The sequence below is a fragment of the Miniopterus schreibersii genome, assembly GCF_964146895.1.
Source record: "Miniopterus schreibersii genome assembly, chromosome: 13".
In the NCBI taxonomy this organism is placed as follows: Eukaryota; Metazoa; Chordata; class Mammalia; order Chiroptera; family Miniopteridae; genus Miniopterus; species Miniopterus schreibersii.
Window position 1 is genome coordinate 38038426 of NC_138113.1, and position 20207 is coordinate 38058632.

Here is a 20207-nt window from a genome sequence, read left to right on the forward strand (position 1 = left end):
GGCAAAAACATCAACAGAGGGACTTCAGGAGAGAATGATAGCAGAGACATTTGCAGGTGCAGACAATTCTTACCGAAGCTTTGCTCAGAAATGCAGGAGAGAAATGGTGCTGTCACCCAAACGGCATCAAGAGAGGTTGTTTTTAAATAGTGGGGTAAAAATAATAAGCTTGAATGCTAAGTGCAATGGTCCAAGAGAAAGAAGAAATTGATGATGCAGTAGAGATGGAGGAGTGATGAGAGTCGGTTCACCCACTGTAACAGGGAGAAGGCTGGGTGTGCAGGCTGACATGCAGGGAGGTGGCAGATGGAGGGGGGGAGCCTGCAGACAGTCTCTTCCCGTTGCAACAACTTTCTCAGTGAAATCGGAAGCCAAGTCATCAACGAAGGCTGAGCACGTGGGAGGTGAAGAAGAAAGTGTGACAGAGTCGTCCAGGGGAGTCCAAGAATGAATGGAGGAAGGATGTGTGTGTAGCTTGCCTACTAGCTAGCAGTGACCCTCTTACCTCCTATCTGATAAAGCCTTGTGCCAGTCTTACGAAGGAGGCCCTATTATTTACCTCATTTACCGATGAGGAAATTAAAGCACAGAGTGGTCAAGAAACTTGTCCAAAAGCACACAGTAAGAAAGTGGGAGAGCTAAGATTTGAACACAGGCAGCCTGGCTCTGGGCCCAAGTACTTCATCACTAAGTTAAACATATGAAAGCCTGACGCGGAATTGAACTAAATAGAATAAAGGTTGACTTAACATTTGTGGTGCAACCACTGTGTGTCAAGCTCTGTACCACACGCCTCACAGCTCTGTGCAGTCATGGTTATTATCAGCCCCATTTTGCCTCTGAGGACACTGAGGCCCAGAGGGATTTAGTCGCTTGGTAACAGCTGCAGAGCTAGGAAATGGAAGAACTGAGTTTTGATCCCATGTCCGTCTGATTCCCAAACCCACACCCTGCACACGATGCCAAAGAACCATTATAACACATGAGAGGGCCTCCCCACTGAAAGCAAACTTACTAGCTAAGCACACCTGAACCCTCCCTACATCAGGCCAAGGTCACCTGGAACCTTTACCCTGAGCAGGTGGAGAACTCACCATGTGGTCCTCAGAGCAGGAAAAATGTAAAGTAAGGTAACTTTGGAGGAATGCTGCTTGTCTGCCTGAACATTTTTGGATGCCTGATCCGTTCAATGAGGAGGAGCGCTCAGAGGTCTATGGCGAGAGTCTTGGCATTTTCTTTTTTTTAAAATCAAATCTATAGCCTTATATCACAAGAGCACTCGTTCTACTTATGCAAGCATTTCCGAAAACCATTTTCTTAAGAAAAGAGTGCTCGGAGTGTACCACCTACCCTGAGCAGCCACCACTTCCTCAAATGCAAGGAAGCAGACAGTTAAAAAAAAAAAGCCAAGAGGCAGCGGTTGTTTATGACGCCCTCTCCTCAGGGAGGCCTGAGATTCTCTCAACCAGGAGCCTTGCTTCCCATGACGCAGAGCGGAGTGTCAACTCCCAGACTTCTGGCAAAAGTGAAAGCAAGAGAAGCAGGGTGCACACTGCACGAGGTCCCGGCCCCGGGGGGCTGTGGGTGAGGTCTGGTGGGGGCCTGGGTGCCATCCCCAAGACACAGATGATTGGATCTTGCATCTGAGAAAAAGGGCGACACATGCTGGCAAATCACCCCCAAGCCCAAGTCTGCCCGTGAAGCAACCTTAAAGGGGAACGCACGCTCCAGCCCGAGGGAAAGCTCAGCAGGGCCAGGAGGGTGCCAACTGAGGCACACCCGCCGATTCAGCAGCTGCTCACCAGGACCAGAAGCAAAATGTCCCTGAAGCTGCCAAGAAACTGGGATTTCAGCCTGAAGGGAGAGGCTGCGAAAATAGGTACGGTCCCCCCTGTCTTTCTGCTCCCTTTGTAGCTCTTCTACTTGAGCACCCACCATTTGCATGTTGGTCTGCAGGGAGCAGAGTTTACCTAAAAATGGATCTTGGCGAAGCTGGGTTTGGGGGGAGATTTGCATTCAAGCTGATAGGTTGGCTCAAAGTTCCCAAAGGCCTGGAAGGGGGTTCTCTTTTATTTGGAGGTGGCGCAGGAATGGAGCTCCCTGGTGTGTGGAATCTGGGTTACTTTGGATGGGTAAAGGCTACAGATCACACACAAAACTGTGAGTTTTTCTCTGTTTATCACGGGAGGCTCATTTCCCTCCTATTTGGACACTCATCTATATTTTGAGTGGATTTTGAGCGGAGCACAGAGAGTGGTCTTTTGGAGCGCTTGATCTGTGACTGAAGTCAAGGTAGCCTGCTCTGTGAGCCCGTGGGGTCTCCAGGCCCTCTCTGTGGACTTGGGGCTGAGATGGGTTGATACTTGCAGCAAAAAGGAAACAATGCAGACAAGACAGGAACATGGAGACGTTTGAAGGTATAATAAAGACAATTTCAGTTAAAGAGGCAGATGGAAGGGAATTCTTAGAGGAGTTGAACAAGAGCAATGCATTTTGGACTAGTTATCTTAAGGGACGCTGGCGTATTTTCTGAGTTCTCTGACCTTTAAACCACACCTCTTCTCATTAATGATAGTGACAGATTGACTTCAATCTGTTGTATAGTTGTTATAGTGAGTTTCTTTATGTGGATTTCTTCTACTATTAAATCGATCACAGTAATTTAGGGCAGAGCCTTTAGGCCAAAAGTGATTCCCTGTGTTTTATATTTCTATCCATATGGCAAGATAACTTCCTTGATATTAGACAAGTGTTAAGGTGTTTCTAATGGCTTGGAAATGTTTGCTTGGAACAAAGTTTAAACTTGAGCTTCTCATGGTGGTTACCTGCTGCTAAAATAAATGACCCATTGCAAAGTCACATAATAGAATGTTAACATGTAGGCCTGAGAAAGGATTTGAAAGAAAATTGAGAGTGATCAGAGAAACCATTTATCTTGGTAACCAGAGAGGGTCAGTCCCAATCAAGTTAGGAGCTATGACATGATGAGGTAGGTTCAGAGGTAGCTAGTGTGCAAATCTCTTACACAGGCAAGAGATTCTTCCCCTAACTACTGTCGACACCAATGTATTTGGCAAATTTACATTCTGTTACATGTCATAAAAATTTTGTTTAGAAATAAAACTTCGATAGCTCTGTTTCTTTGAAAGTTTCTGTTTACATGGGGCCATGCTACCCTCTCACCATCTGTGTTTGACAGGTCATACTAGCCTTCTGTTTAAAAGTGGGAAATGTGAGACAATGAATGATTAAATGATTAATTGATAAAGGGTTAAATGATTTTTTTCAGGGATATAGGAAATTGCCACATTGGCGCTCAGGTCTGCATATTCTCAAACCTGGGATTAGGTTGAGTAGAGTTCATGCTTTCTACCAATGTTTTTTAATTCATGGTCCCATGGGTAGCCTGTATCATAGTTACCTAAAGTGCTTGCTTAAAATGCAGATTCCTGGGCGCCAACCTGACTTGTGGAATCAGAATCTCTGAAGGGAGGCCCAAGCATCCACAGTTTAACAAGCACTCACCCTTTCACCCCACCAGATGAAATCCCACTGTAGGGACTATGGTCTAAGATTGTAGACTTGGATAGTTACCATTCATCTAGAATAGAGCACTGTGCCTGGTCCTAGTGGGCCCACAATAAATATTTGTTGGCTGAATCAATGACTGATTACCAGCAGATGATATCATTTAGTTCTATTTAATAAAAAATAATTACATAATGAGATAAAAGGAGTCCTTGTCATTCTCAATGCAATTTATAAGTTTGTCACCCAGAGAGACTGGACTGCAGTCAGAATATCTTTTATGAGTGTCACATCAATGAGAATGCAGGTTATAAGCTGAGTATTCCAAGGGAAGAGAGTCACTGACTCATAGGACCTCCGGTCCCCTCTCCAGAATCCTATGTCCAGATGTGAATGTAAGGACTGGCTTAACAATACAGGTAGGGCAAAAGTAGGTTTACAGTTGTTCATATGGTAAATGATACAATAATAATAATAAATAATAATACAAGATTAAACTCTGCTGTAAACTTACGTTTGCCCCACCCTCTGTTAAGAAGATGTGTTGAACTGGGAGTTATGTCAGGGAAGCCAATGACCTATGGTTTTTCCAGTCTGGGTTAGCGAGGAGTAGATCAGGGTTTCTCAATCTGGACACTATGTATATTTTGGGCTGGATAGTTCTTAGTGGTGGGGGCCGACCTGTTCATTATAGCACATTAGTAGCATCATTGGCCTTTACCCACTAGATGGTAATAGCACGTCCCTACCAGCAGTGATAACCAAAAATGTCTCTAGACATTACCAGATTTCTGGGGAGAGACCTCTTCTCTAGTTGAGAAGCACTGGAGGAGATGGTCACCAAAAAGATGTGACTTTAAGGTCACTTGGGACTGGAACCCGCATGTTACCTCATGATTCAGTGTCTACGTTAATTTTCAAGAGGCTCTTAGTAAGATAGAACTTCAGAGCCTAGGGAAGATGCCAGGCTCAGCACTTACTTAGGAAAAGAACAAGAAACTGACCCATTATGTGGCCCAGAAAAGGACCCCAGCATTTTTTGGGAGGGACAGTCTGTGCTTCCAGTTTCCCCTAAATCTTGTGAACACTGAGCCAGGGCTGCTGTGAAAGTGAAAGTGTCTGAGAGTGGGGGAGGGACCCTCCACTGGACTTCCACCTCGGAGAGCTGGGGGGCCCGCTGGATGCAGGGCGTCCGGGAGGCCACACCGTGGGCCTGCAGTGGTGGGAGAAACTGGGCCTGGCCGCCCTGCCTGTGGCCCGTTGATCCTGGGGTGGGGTTGGAAGAAGGGGAAATGCAGAGCCAACAGGCTTGACTGGAGGTGGCTCCAAGAGTGCACATTTCTTTCTTCTGATCCTTTCTCATCCATTTGAGCTCAACAATGAAAATCGTGACAGCCTTCCACTGCTCTCTCACGCTGTCACTCACATCTCTTACTTTTTCACGCGTTTGTCTTCCTAACTCCATTGTAAGCCCCGGAGGGGGGGTTGCAGGGCACAGCATCCTTTCCTGCACTGTCCTTGGGTTTGACATCCCGTGCCTGCATGTAGGCGCTCTGTGGAAAGGGTCCTGACCACCCAGGGCAAGTCCCCTTCTGCCCTGTGGTTTGGGAGTGTTTAGTTGGAAGATTGTTGGGTGAATTTCAAGACCACCCACATTGTATCCAGTCACAGGCACATCTTCTTTTTTTCTTTTCAGTTCCCCCAAGCCAAAGTAGGGCAGAACAGGCCCTAGACAGCATGTGACTCTGAGATACTTAATGACAGTGACTGTGGAGGGGTGGTTGTTTCAACTTATTTCCCTCCTGAAATTTAATGTTGAAAAAATTTATTCAGAAACAAAAAGATCCTTATTCTAGTCTCCCAAATAGTAAAGTGAATGAGGACAACAACAGAGGGTTTTTTCCACTTTATTTTGTCCATCTGATAAATCACGATTTGCATGATATGGGATCTAGGTCTGTCCCTTAGAAAATCAGAGTAAAGGGAATGAAAACATTCATACGTAAGACCTTTGTAACAGACTAATTTATGCAATGTAGGTTATTATTCTTAATAAAAGAAGTCACATTTGAAAGTGTACTTTCAGGTAGGTAGATGCATCAATAGATACGTAGATACACAGAGAAAGAATTAAATATATAAAGCAGTCCTATGAATCAATAACAATTATTAAAAAAATTAACAAGCAACATGAATGGACATTTTGCAGAATAGGAGTAATACTGCCAATAAACATCGAACCATCCCCCACAGCCCGCAGCGAGCTGGTCTACGTTCAGCATTCAGCTTTGCGAAACTCACAACGTGCTGACCTGGACCGGCCTGGGTCCTGGACCAAATGTAGTCTGTTTGCTGTGGCTGAAGCCTCTGCGCTCCCTGAGCAGCTCCCGGTCCCTGATGGATAAAGATCCCCGACACATGCAAGCAGAGTCAAGGGCAAGAACATGCCTTCTCAGACAGTGAACACTGACATGGGGAAGCTCCTCTCAAGGTCCATACCTGCCTTCATTCCTTGTTCAAGTAAAAATGTCCTATCTTTAGGCATAAATTAAGTCCTTTCCAAAAGGCATATACCTCTTACTGCCCAGGTCAAGAGCCTTCTGGCCACTTGGGGAACAGGAACTGAGGTCATTCTAAACATCAGGAGAGAGAGGGCCAACTTGAGAGATGACAGGAAGTCAAAATTCTGTTTTCTGATCACTGTTTTCAGACTCTGCAGTTTGTGTTAGATCGGCAGCCAAAGTGCGCTTGGATTGGCAGAGGGGAGCTCAGTGGCTCTCGGTGCATGTGTCTCTGATAACGGGTCTCGAGTGAGATGCCACATAGTCCTGGCCTGGTGCACAGAGCTCTAAGTACCTTCCAGACATGGCAGTCTGCCGTCTCTGCTCCACAGTTATAAAGCATGTGCACAGAGCCTCTCATGGGAGAACTGTGGGGACACCACCACCGGTCCCCTGCAGAGCTGGAGCATGGTCCTTTGCGTAACGAATGCCGCTATGAGGGTGCTGAAAGATCCTAGGACTAACTGAGAAGAGTAAGTTGGTGACGATGGCTCCTTGACACACGAGACTGCTTGAAAGAAAAGAAATATAACCTCTCCTGGGGCAGCACTGTAGTTGGCTAATTGGATACAAGAGAAGGGAGTATGTGAAGAGCTGAAGTGAAGCCCCAGCTGTGGCCACAACAAGTGAGACCAAAGGGCACTGTGGCGAGCCAGGAAAATACCATGGGAGATCCATGGGGAGCCCAGGTCAATCAGAGTGATTCCATCCAGGGGATGGTACATGTACATTTTGTAGACTCCCCAGACGAGAACTGAGATATGGAAGTTACAAGGAGAGAAAATAATTACATTTCCTGTCTTATGCTTTACTCATGACTATTTTTCTCCTTGTAAGATCTCCCCCCACTTTGAACACTTTAAAAAAAAAAATCACCTTACAAACAAAAAGTTATGCCCATAAGTCAAGCAGCCAAATACAAAGGCATTCCTGCTCTGTGTCTGCAGGGCTTATGGGCTAGTAGGGGCACAGGCAAGGAAAAACTTACAAGACATCTAGACAAGTGTTGGGCTGAGACAGCCGCAGGAGGGAGCCTATGGACAGGAGCCGGTCCTGCGACCATTCTGCCCATCGCTGCCTTTTTCTTCTTCAGGATATAGACTTGTATGTGCTTCAGTGAGTCCTGGACTTGCCATTTTTCTCACACCCGTTTTCCTGTGCACAGTCTCTGTTTCTCCGAGAAGAAAAAACTTTATAATTTTGTATAGTGCCTCCTTGTGCGAAGAGATGAAACTGAAAGTCCCTATGACCTGGCCTTGCTTACCTGCCCACTTGTCTCTTCCTACACCCGCTTCCCCAGGCACACACACACTGTCACTCCAGAACCTCAGCCCCATCTTATCTCTTTCAGTTTTCTGTAGTTTCTCATGTGCCTGGAGTCCTCTCTCTTCAGGGCTCCCTTACTACCACCCAATTCTTACCCATGCTTTAGCCACAAGTGTAGTATAATTGTCCTCTGGGAGTCCTTAGGTCTGCAAATCACTGGAAGGGGAGTATAATAATCCTTCCTCAAGCCATTTAAACAGAGAGGCTCATAGCTCTAGAGACCGTGGTCTTCCTTTGAGGTGAGCTCAATGAACTTTCATGATACCAATCAACCCTATGAACAGATGGCTTGGTTTTGAACAAAGAAATTTGGCCTTAATCAGTAATATCTAATACTAGTACTCTAGGCCTTCCCTGGAGAGAATAAGCTTGAACTGCTTGTAAAGAGCAGCATTGACAAAAGATTGCCTAAAGGACGGATTGCCCATTGACTCGTCTTGATAGGAGTGTGGGAGGGGAGGAGGGTATGTGATACAGAAAAGAGTGCTTGGACTTGGAATCCTTCGGCTAATACTAATTTACAGTGAATCCCAGGGAAAGTTGCTTAATTAATTATTCAATAAGATTCATAATACGTATGTTGAGAGGAAGGAAATATCTCATGCCCATAACACACATTAGGTGTTCAGCAAACACTTGTTTCCTTTCTTATAGATAATCTCATTTCCAACCTCAGATCAAACTACTTTACCTTGACACCCCCACAGTATGGGTTCATTGAGTTATCTTTTAATGTTACACTCTCATTTTTTATCATTACTGCAAGTAATGAGTTTATGAAATTTGTTTCTGAGTGTGTTGTAAAAATGAGAACAAGGAATGGACAATGCCAGCGACTCTCCTATGTGTGACTCTATGTGAGAAAATTTGCTGAGAATTCACTGCTCAGAAATACTATGTCTCCTTTGAGGGACTGCCATGGTTCCTCCTTTTTGGTAAGTTAGTTGTGCAATTTACTGTGTTTCTCATTTTGTCTTAGCTCCCAGGAAGCTCTGAGTTAAATTGACGCTCAATTACAACATATTTTCCTTTGTCTTTGATATAAATTTATGTCTTGATTGCAAATAAGTTTACTGTTTAAATATGAAAACCCCATTAAATTTTTTCTATTAAGAAGAGCATGTAAGTATAGGCATTATATCAGTACCCACAACTCCTTAGATATCTTGTGGCTAGATTTCATACTTATTAGCAGCAACTAGACATTACAATTTTTAGTTCATAGATGAAAACACATCTATGAGTACTCATATTCTTTCCCTGGAGTTGCATAAAACGATGGTGTATTTAGTACATTGAGGTTGATCATTTCATTCATTCATTCATTCCATTCATTCATTCATAAAACATCTCTTTGCTCACCTCTACATGATAGGTCTGTTTCAAGGAGCATTCTAGATATTGTACTTCTCACGCTGACAGCACTCCCCTACCCATACCTCCATCTTTCTTAAAAAAAGTGATTTTCAACTTTGGTGCCATCACATATTTTTTCTTCCTAAGCTGTGCGGTGTCCATTACCAGGACTGTGACTGACTCAGGTGACAGCTGCTTCACTTCCTTGCTTCCTCCCTGTGCAAACCCCCCCTTCCCAAATGTGCACACACAGATCTTAGCTCTGGATGGGGCTCACACTACCCTGCTGCTGGACCCCTGGCCTCTGGCGTCTGAACCCCTCGTATGCTTCCTTGTTGGTTTCGGAGTTTCAAAGTGAAAGAAGAAGTGGTGTGGTATAAAGATTTTGAGACCGATCTAGAATATTTTTTCAACATTTTAAAATAATTTTATAAATTTAACAAAAAGAATTTTTTTTTTTTATAAAGTCTGAACTAGCTACAAAGAATGAGCCAGTTACACATAGTATGGTATTTAGAAAGCTAGCTTCAGAGTCAAACTGCCTAAATTTGAATTCCACCATCACTAATTACCAGCTATGTGACCTTCCTCTTCAGTTCCTTCATCTGTAAAATGGGCATAGAGTGCTGACCCATATGGTTATTGTGAGGACTGAAGGAGATGACCTTTGTCACACCCTTCACATAATAGCACTAATGATATGTGCTTCGCAAGCATCACTTGTCATCATATCACCACTATGGGCATCGCTACAATGTAGGTCTCCTATCAGCTCCTTCTAACGGAGTCATTCTAACGGAGTCATTGGTGAAAGTCACAGCCAGCGGTGCTAGGGTTTGGCTTGTCTTAGTCCAGTTTAGTTCTGTCTTTTCTTTAGAGAAACGGTGCCTACAACATCTTCTGCTCCACTCTCCTGGCCCGCAGCCACCCTGTTGGTTTGTGGTTGACGGGCCACGTCTTGCTCCCACTCCTCTTACCGCCAATGTTTGAATGTGCCGCCCTTAACGCAGACGAATTTTATCAATTATGTTTATGTAGTTGTATCCGTTTTTCCCCTTTTTCTTTCTTCTTGCTGCCCTTCCCCTCCCCTTCCCCTTCTTCGGCCGCTTCATTCCTAAATCAGTGAAGCACCTGGGCTGTGACTTTCCCGTAAGAGTGAGGAGGAGCTCCTGGGAAATTTTCTGCAGAAGGCCGGCTGTAGAGATGTCGCTGTCTCTCTGCTATTGCGGTGGGAGCAGGTCCTCAAACTTCCCTTACTTTGGGTAGGAAGAGAGTGACTCTGGGGAGGGGGTGCCGCCTGGAAGACCCTCCCTCATTACTGAGTAGCCACTTCCCCCAGAGCTGCTAACTCCCACTGTCCCACGTACCTCTGGCCGCTGGAGTGAAGTTGAATGTTGTTTGGGCCTCACTGGGGCCAGTGTTTCATGTCTGTGGTCACTGACATGGAGGTTACAGCAGCAGCTGACTAGTTTTTCTGATTTACTGTAAGAATCCTGCACGTGGCCCGTTACTATTTTCAGATCCTTATTTTTAGATATAATTATGAGAAAACAGCAGGACCTTCGAAGTGAGACATTTGTCTTCCTTGGCCTCAGTTTCTGCTGTTGCTACTCAGGAGTTCTTGTAAGCGTCTTCCTCCCCTCTCACTGCTCCTGCATTTTATTCTGTGCACTTGGTCGTTTGGAACCCAGAAACCCATAGCTGGTGGGCAAGAACCCTCACCACACACACAAACCGAGGTTATGATAACAATAGGTAGGGTACAGCTGTCTCCCCAGGTCTGTTCTCAGCCAAGGTCCTTTGGGCTCTGTTCTGAGGCCATCATGTTGTCTCTTCGTTTGACACTGATCCCTTTCTGAGCCATCCCCTGTTCTCTGGCCCAGCCAGTGTGACCAGCTGCTCCAATCTGTCTCAGGTTCAGAGAGATCCTGAGAATGAGACAGTCAGTAAGAAAACCAGGAAAGTGACCCTAGCCCCAATGTTCTGTAGCTGAGAAAACCAGATATTTTGAGAAAATAATGCCATCATTGTGATAGGTGCTCTGTATATTTACTAAATTCAATTCCCAATGAGGTCACATAGTTTAAGGCAAAAAAGTGAAATTATGGGAAAACTTTTTAAAACCTTAAGTTGGTGTTTGGGGGTGTGTGTGTGTGTTTCCTATCAGCAAGTCAGAAGTCCTTTCGAATTCTTCCTTTAGCCGCCCTGAATTTGCCATGTTAGTTTCCTCCACCTGTGTTCATGGCATTTTTTTACTCTTGCTCATACGTTTTTTGGAAGGACTGGGAGCCACACCTGTCAGTCACATGGCAAGTACTTCTTTTCAGAATCACACAAAGCCCTCTGCCCTGCAGAATCTATATCTGGCCCCTAGGTTTGCCAGTCTACTTTCTGGATTTCTTTTTTCAACTCTGCCGTCCTTCCTCATCACCATGGCCACCACCACTCATCTCCTCCTGGAAGCCTTCCTGAATTGCCCAAGTAGAATTAATCTCTCTTTCTTCTGTGGAATGATAGCCCTTGGCTCACTTTCCTTCTCTTCTGTTTGACACATATTTATTGAACACCTGCTCAACGCTGGGCACTTCACTAGGCTCAGGATGTAAGGAGATAAAAAAGGTTAAGCTCTTGACTTCAAGTAGGTCACGGTCTCATTGGAGAGACGCTCAGGGGGAAACAGGGTTGTCCCACTGAAGAGAATCAATTCATAAGTGACGTCATTGTAATTGTGACATTTAAAAAGCTGATTCAGGGTTTGTTCTATAATTAAAGTTTTCTTGCTCCACTGGAGCAACAGCCCCTAAATATATACAAGGGACAAGTTTTAACTTTTTAATTCAAGTCTATACTCTCCACAAACACACATTGCCGACCCCAGATTGCTATGCTGATCAACGGCCAATAGAGGGGGCCCACAGACAATGTACAGTTACGGTTGCATTTCTACTGGACAACTTGGTCTGTTTCTGTCTTCCTCTCCAGAAAGTCTGAGATTTAAGCAGTCTCTGGCCAGCACAAAGTTATCCCCCATCTCATCCTTCTTTGGCCTGAAATGCCCAGCACTCTAATGAAAGTGAGTGATGATTTAGTCATCTCTGTGTCTTTAGAGATAAAAAGTGAGGTTCCAGATAAAAAGTGTTTCTTGAATGAAGACACACACAGACACACACAAACCAGCTCAACTAAGCAGCCAGGCCTGAGGGTAGGGGGGTGTCATTAAGAACACCACCCTTGAAGTCAGATAGCCTGCTCAGCCTTTAATGACCTCTTTGAATTTGGGCAAATCGCTTTAATCTCTCTGGGCCTCAGTTTTCTCATCTGAAAAATGGGGGCAGTAGTCACGCCCCCTTTATAGTGTTGTTATAAGAATGAAATAATGTGTGTACAAGTCACTTAGCATAGTGCCTGACCACAAATTGTTGTTTTATTATTGGTAGTATTTCTCCTTTGATGGCCTCATCTCTAATAATAGTTCCTCCAACCAGCTCAGCCACTCATACTCATAAGTAAACCATGTCATTCCTATAATTGTACCATCTCTGAAATCTTGTTTTCAGGCTTCCCATGTTGTGACTGCCACGCCCTATGTGCCCAGCTCACCCACTCGGCAACTGTCTGATCTCAGTTCTCTAGATTCTTAATTCTGGCTTTGTAGAACTGCTGAACAACCCCCCTTAAATTCCCTGCCCCTCTCTCCCACTGTCATACCCACCAGGAAAAATCCCTAACCCTGTTTAAACCAATGGTTCACCTTCTTGGTGCTTGTACCTGGGCAGCTGAACGTGGCTGGGGAAAATCAGATCACTGAGCTGCCTGGACTTACTTAAAATTGTGACCAATCGTATTAGGTAAACATTCAACAGAGCCAGACAAGCCTACTATGCCTACCTAGTAAATTTACTTTCCTTTTCCCCAAAACTTGTTTTATCTCTCCTCAAGGCCTTATCACCTCTTCCCACCATCACTCTCACTTTTATATTTCATAAAGAAAAATATGTTCACCTGAATGAGAACCCCCTCATTTTTCTGCCACCAAACGCTTTCATTTACCTACATACTTACCTCCAGTATTACCCTTAGCCCTGGGCAATGAAGGGCCCCGTCCAGAGGCTGGGATCTTAGAGGGTCCTGCTCCTGCTGTATTACTCCTCACAGGATGAGGCATCTGACCAGGGGGACCTGCCCACCTGTAGCCTGTGCCCTGCTTGCCTTCTAGACCACGTGGGACTGTGAAATTCCCTGAAGGCCAGAGCTGTTTCCAAGGCCCACACAAATGTTTTCCTGAGTCCCTCCAATGATTTCCCCTCAGATGGTTGATCTCAGGGAGGCCCAGAACAGAGCTTGGATATCTGGGCTGATGTGTCCATGGATTTGTGGGTGAGGCCCCTCACCCTGAGAAATGGAGCTGGAGGTGGGAAGAGAAAGGGGTGTGGGCTGCAGGATGGGGTCTCCATTTCTATTCTTGCCATGGGCCTTCAAAGGTCAGTAGTGGACCTGGTCAATTCTCATTCTGCAGTCAACCTAACTAAGCACTGGTGCACGCCAGCCCACCAAGAAGGTTCTCACCAAAGCCACTAATAACCTGTACCTTGGCAAGCCCAGTGTGAATCCTGTCCTCTTGTTATTCCACTGCTCTGCCGTGTTGGACACACTCAACCATTTCCTCCTGGAAGTAATTTCAAGGCTCCCTGACACCATGCCCCCTTGCTTCCCCTTGCCTCCCTGGGTGGTCTTCCTGAGTCCTCTTTGAAGGAGCCTCCTTTCCACCAGACCTCTTAACTTTGAAGTTTCCAGGGCACTAACATTCGGCAAGTTGCTCAGGCTAAAAATCTACAGTCATCTTCCATTTGTCTTTTTCTCTCCCACCCTGCACTGAATCCACCAAAAAAACCTTTTAGACCCATTACTTGCTAATGTCTCCAATCTGGTGATTTTCATTACCTCTGATACTGTAAAAACACCATCACTTCTTGCCTAGTCTACTGTAATTATTTGCTAACTAGTTCTCCTGCTGCGACTCTTGTCTTGTACCATATATAATGTGGACCATAGCCAGACTTGTTATCTTCTAAAAGTAGAAATCAAGTCATGTCATGTCTTCTTTAAAACCTTCATAATACATGGAATGAAATTCAAACCAATGGTCTGCTTGTGGGATCTGCCCCCTGCTCCTCTGTCCCAACCTATCTGTTGCTCTTCTGTTCCTCTTACTTTGCCCTTCAGCTACACTCACCTTCTAGTTCTTTAAACACTTGTTGTTCAAGGCTACAAGACCTGTCGGCTGCTCTTTCCTAAATGCCCTTCCACAACTCTTACCATGGACTTTTCTCCACTCCATTAATTTTCATTATGTCTTCAAAGAGGTCTTTCCTGACCAAAGTATCTAATATAGCCCTTACTACTCCAATCTCTTTTTGTCCCATTATTTTATTTTCTTTATAACACTTTTTGTACCAGAATTAATATTCATTTGTTTGCATATCTATGGTCTCTACCCCTCTCCCCCCCCCACTGGACTGTAAGCTCCTTGAAGGCAGAGCATTGTCTATTTTCTTCACTTCTAGGTCATTGTACCAAGAACAGTGTCTGGCATATAATAGGTGATCGTAAAAGTCTGCTTACTTTCCTTTACCCCACAGATTGAAGTAAGTTAAAATAAGACCAATGCATGTTTTTTTACTGCTCTTATTAGTGTTGAGCAGTGGTTTGATCCAGAGAGGCAATTCTGACTTTCTTATGCAGAATAAAGTAGGATTTTTGATTTCTGAGCTGATTTGGAACAGCATGTGGGTGACTGAGCATTCAGCTATTCTGGAGAGAGGTCAGAACCTGAGTCACAGGTCTTAGATTTCTGAATAGGGTCACAAGGGACTCTTCTTGCTACTATAATCAAAATCTTTTTGACCACTGAGACTCAATGTGGCCAAAGAATTTCTCCCCTTCAGACTGAGGGGCCTGGGGCAGCCATGCTCACCAGTCCTGCTCCCCTCCAAATTCTTCTCTTTAACATCTTTAGCAGCCAGGCAGCTCCTAACTCAGGCATGAGGCATCTTTACTCAGGAAATAAAAATACTAAAGTTCTACAACAGCGTTGTCAAATGGTCAGTTAGTATAAGTGGGTAGCTGAGATAAGGGGTGAGGAGAGGCAAGTAAGAGGAAGAAAAGAGCAAAGACAAAGGGAGTAAGACAGAGGCACCCAGGTAGAGGGGTCTGGAAAAAGGAGGAGGGAAAAGTGGAGAATGTGAGGTGAGCATAAGAGAGAAGCCTCTGTATGGTTGTTCAGTACGGGAGGACACTTTCCAAAGCCCCACAAGTTGACTCATCAGCCACCCAACTGAGCTAATCAATCACATGCTCAGAAAGTAATTATGCTCTTATGCAATTACCGATGACAGAATAGGCTATGATTGTTACTCTGGACTATGTCACTCAATTGTTATTCTTTCTTCTCCTTCTTTGGAGAGATTGGAAAGCTAAAACCAAGGCTTCTCAGACTTTCTTGCAGCTAGGATTCTAGAAATAGATTACATTCTGCCCATTAGATTCACTCATATAAGATGTGGAAGGTGGAAGAAAGTGCAGGCATCTTCCTGTGGCTCTTTCCTGGGTGTTGCCGCTGGCATGCAAGGCCGGAGCATGCGAGGCTTCTGGGCAGCAGAGCTCCCGTGTCCACACTCCAGCATCCTGGGCACAAGGGGCTGTGGCAGAAGCCACTGTGCTGGGTGGGGCCTTACCTGTGGAATTTCCACAGTGGTGGCCTCCAAGGTGGTAACTCCCTGAGGGAATCAGGGCTGTATTTCTCTGGGAAGTGTTCCAGGGGGTTAGCTCCTACTCTTTCAGCTCCTCCAAATGTTTCATAAGCTTATCAACCACATATAGTAATAATAATCTGTGTAATAATAATAATCCTAATAATCCTAATAAGATCATAATCCTTCTAAGGTAGTTCCTATTTCCTAGACTAAGCTCCTATTGACATATTGTCTTATGACCCCACTGCAAAGTTCGCACATGATTTTATCATCTTCTCCACCTGGAATGGCCCATTCTATAAACTCCTTCACCAAACACATCTTCAGAGTCTCTGGTACCACTGACACCCCAGCAACCAGTTATTGCCTGGGCAAACTGTAGCCCTCCGGGACACACTTCTGTGGTTCAAATATTCTATAAGAAATTCACCAACCAGGAGGGAAATCTCTACAATAATTCTATCCAGCACTTTTGTGTTTCCTTCAAATAGACAGAGTCATTAGTTCAGCGGCTTCCATTTCAGGTTGTCTCTCTCCAGGCATCCTCTCTACTGTCCACTCTTCTCTGCTCGATCAAGTGGCCAAGATTACCTTCTCAGGGCTGGCTGCATGGATATGTGACCTGTGGAGTCACAAAGGGTCCAGAGCTCAGAAGGGGCCCGCATTTGGTTTAATGCCTTGCTGTCGCCATCTTGAAAGTCAATAATTTTTGAACAAGGGGACTCACATTTTCATTTTTCAGTGGACCCTACAAATTATGTAGTTGACCCTGACATTCTTCCACCTTGTATCTCAGGAACGGGGTCATTGTTGAAGAGTCCTCAACCTCAGGACCTCTTCCTGCCCCAAATAGTGCACCCCAGTCCTATTAATTTTGTCTCCTACCTGTATCTCAAATCTGCCCCCTTGTCTTATCTCTGTTTCAGGCCCAGATTACCCTGCAGGCCTCCTAACCATTGTCCTGCCTCCGGTTTTCATGGTTGTTAAATTATTCTCTGCAAACTCCCTAATGCCTCCATATGCTGATAGTTTCACTGATCAGAACAATTACTCCAGGACTCAAGGGAATCATGGGAAGATGGCATCAGTCTCTTGAGTTGAACCTCCCCTACCCCTCCTCTAAGTCACTGGTTCTCAAACTTAGCTGCCCATGGGAATTGCCTAAGGAGATTTTTTAAAAATCTGCTGTCTTGGGGTGTGGCCAGGGGTGTAGTCTAAGTATTCCGATTTTGATAAGTCCCCAAGTGACCCGCTATGCAGCAGCGTTGGAGATCTGCCACTCCGAGTGCTGCCTGAAAACACAGCCACAGCACAATGGCCACACCCAAGTCAAGTGGGAACGGGGGAAGGGACTCCTGAAACATTTGGTGTTGTATTATTTTATTTTTGTGGTTTTGAGCTTTGAAATGTTCCTCTTCTCTAATAATATACATTAAACCATTATTTATATCCTAGAGTATAGCTTTGAGTGATGTACAACAGTCCATGAGGAAAAAATGATGTTTTAGGGTGTTACTGAAACCAAAGGTGAACATTTTTTACTTATGATGTGTGTGTGCAGAGGGAGGGGATGCTAGTAATAGTAATTGATGCTATTTGTCAACAGATTCATGGAGAAAAGGAAGTTACATACTTTCTCTCCCAGAAAGTCCAGCTGGCACTTATGTCACCTGTATCCCAAAAGGGGCTAGAGATGCTCATTCTCATTTAGAGCCCAGAGAAGGTTCAGGACTTGCCACATTCACTTGATGAGCCAAGAGTGCTGGCCTAATCCCAGCCAGTCTTCTGACTCTCAACTCCAGCTTTGCCGATGGTTTGCCAGGGACTCTGGATGGGAACCAGAGGGGAATGGGAAGGAGCAGGGAAAACTCAGGCATGCAAAACAGGGACTCAGTGTGAAAGGTTAAGAGAGAAAGTGGAGCATACACAGCATGAATAAATATGGCTAAAGAGTCATCGGGCATTTGGAACATTCTAGAGGACAGTAAGGACCTTATCTTCAATTGGAATAGCCTTCCTCTACTTTCTTTTATATCAACAGCTGCTATTTTTCCTTTCTGTTTCAAATAACTTCATGATTATACACATAATACCCAACTACCACCTACATCAGGCCAATATTCAGTGTCCTTTTCTTTGAGTCCTGGATTGGCTTCAGTAAGCCCACAGTCCTCTTAAAATTGTATGAAAAATTATACGTATACATGCAGATTCTCAAAGGGGTTTGTAATCTTACAAAGGTTAAAGCCACTGCTTTATGTGTCCAAGTAGAGAAAACCCCTCAGTAAGGAACCTTGTGATAATAGCCCAGATAAAAGGGGCCAATGGCTCCCATTCTCTGTCCCACTGCTCCTGCCCAAAGGATTTCTCTGGGTGCTGTGTGTAGAGAGATGAGGAGGGAAAGATAGGTCTGAAAACATCCCACGGGTTCCCTAATCCAGGGGCTTTTTCTGGCCCTTTCTTCCTGGCTGGGGCTAATATGATGCTGACAAGCAACAGAAATTCCTAGAATTGCTTCTTGTTGCTAAACTGCAGGTCCTGCCAGTCACAGGACCACATCCTGTTCCTTGAGGTGTAAACTGAAGCTGCCCGCGGCCACCAGATGGCAGGCAGCACGTCGGCCGGGGCTGGGAGGGTTTGGGTGGCGCCCTGGACCCCTGGAGCTGCAGCTGGCAGCTGAGAGCAGGTTCCTGTCGCCATTTCATTAGCTTCAGAATAACGTGACAGTGTGTACAGCAGGTGATTGAATTGTGGACTCTGCTTGCTGTGCTGGGGCAGGGATTTACTCACTTTCTATTCTCTGTCTTGGTTCTTATATCATAATGGGCAGGCAGAAAAACCACCTTCGGCATCCTGACAGCTCTAAGGGGGAAAACGGGGCTAACAGAAAAAAGCAAAACTTATCAACATTCATGAAATCAGCCATGCAAATTGTGAAGCATAAGTTATGATTTCGTTTGCTCTGTAGCAGTGTAAAGATTGTAAACTGCTCTTCAAGATAGAAAGGGGGTGAAAAATACACATTAAGAATTCCATTTCAAGGAGAGACCTGCTGTTTCTCCCTCCAGGTGACCCGAGACCCACAGTCATTTGTTTAGTGGTAGGCTTCTAGAAGATAGGTGGCGTTATTGTCACTTTACAGGTGAATGTAATAGGCCTCCTTGGGGCTGTTTCGCCAGCTCCTGCTCTCAAAGGGCTCCCAGTCTCCACGGGTGGCCACAGGCTTGGCTTTTGTAACCTTGCCACTTTGGACAGCATTGACTGGAGTAGGGTGGACAGCTGACTCAAACTGCGTCTATCTTGTTTTCTCTCAGTCTGAGGTCCACAGAGAATGGGCATCTGGAACTGAGCCCTGCAAATCGTAGGGCATGGACAGGATGGCCCTTGAACTCTGTTAAAGCTCAACACTGGCGAAATCGACCTTGATCTTTACTCATCCAAAGCCATGATTTCCCCCCCAATATTTTCTTAGATTTTTTTTTGAAATAATGTTATCCTTAAAAAATTATGCACACATACACATACATTATCTATCTATATATGTATGTGTGTGTGTCTATATTTATATCAGGGTTTCTTAATCTCAGTACTATTGTCATTTGGGACCAGACAATTCTTTGTTGTCGAGGGCTTCCCTGTGCATAGTAAGGTGTTTAGCAGCATCCCTGGACTCCACCCACTTAGTGTCAGTAGCAGGCCTCCCAGTTGGGACAACCAAATATATCTCTCCAGACATAGCCAAACGTCTCCTGAGGATAAAACCATTCCCAGTTGAGAACCACTTACCTATGTGTGTGTGTATGTATGTATGTATCTTATCTATTTATTTATATTAAACCAGCTTGATTCAGAATCTATTTCTTGAAGCCAAAATATTGTTGACTAAGACAGTAAGAAAACATGAAGAAATTATGTGAACTTCCCAAATATGAACACAGCAGCAGAACCAAGACTGGAGAGTATGTCTCCTGAACACTGCTCAATGGGCTTCCACCTACTTCCCACAAGAGAATTCCTTTGCAGAATTTTTAAACCCACTAACTTGCCAACATTGTGCTATCCCTTCTGCTAAAACCTAGTACCACTGGAACTGAGGGATTGTATTTATGGAATGAAACACCCCTGGCTCTATTCTCTATTTTGTCTGGGACACCAAAGTGGATAATCTGGGTGAGGAGCATGGCTGAGCTATTTCCACACGAGTGTGAGCTTGTTGCTGGGGAGGGCAGGCCTTCGCCTTGCCTGATATCCGCGAGGGAGACAAGCTAAATGAGGGGCACAGACATCAACTCGGGATCCTGTTCTCTTTCAGCCTTGGGACAGTTAGCTGGATATGCTGGTCTTCCCCATATTTCCATGTTTTTTGAGGCCACACACCTCACCCAAGTCCCTGTGAGATGGTAAACATCGCCTTTTTTCCATTCAGAACTTGCATTAGCTATGGAAACTTTTGAAGGTCAGGACGAAGTGAGAATGTCATATGATTCTGTGTAAGAAGTGTGAGCAGATGAAAAAATTTATTTTGAAATTGACATCTAGAAAAATTTATTCATTTTGGCCTGAAGTTATGTAAGTTTGGCAAATGCACAGAGTCGTTTCATAATCACCACAATCAAGATACAGAACAGTTTCATCTCTTTTTTTCTCAGCCTCTCTTCACCAACCCTAACCCTGGGTAACCACT

At 44.8% G+C, this 20207-nt stretch overlaps 1 protein-coding gene across 2 annotated transcripts in view; it reads left to right on the plus strand.

The window, feature by feature from the left end:
• The first annotated feature begins 1386 nt into the window (after positions 1-1386).
• Positions 1387-20207, plus strand: part of ARHGAP25 (Rho GTPase activating protein 25) — a 73296-nt gene continuing 54475 nt past the window's right edge. Inside the window, exon 1 of one of the 2 annotated variants that reach the window (XM_081156917.1) lies at positions 1387-1879. In XM_081156917.1, the coding sequence (XP_081013043.1) occupies positions 1819-1879 (61 nt within the window). In that variant the 5' untranslated portion in view covers positions 1387-1818. Of the gene's footprint in view, positions 1880-2136; positions 2161-20207 lie in introns of those variants that run through there. The other variant, XM_081156916.1, reaches the window with a different exon arrangement.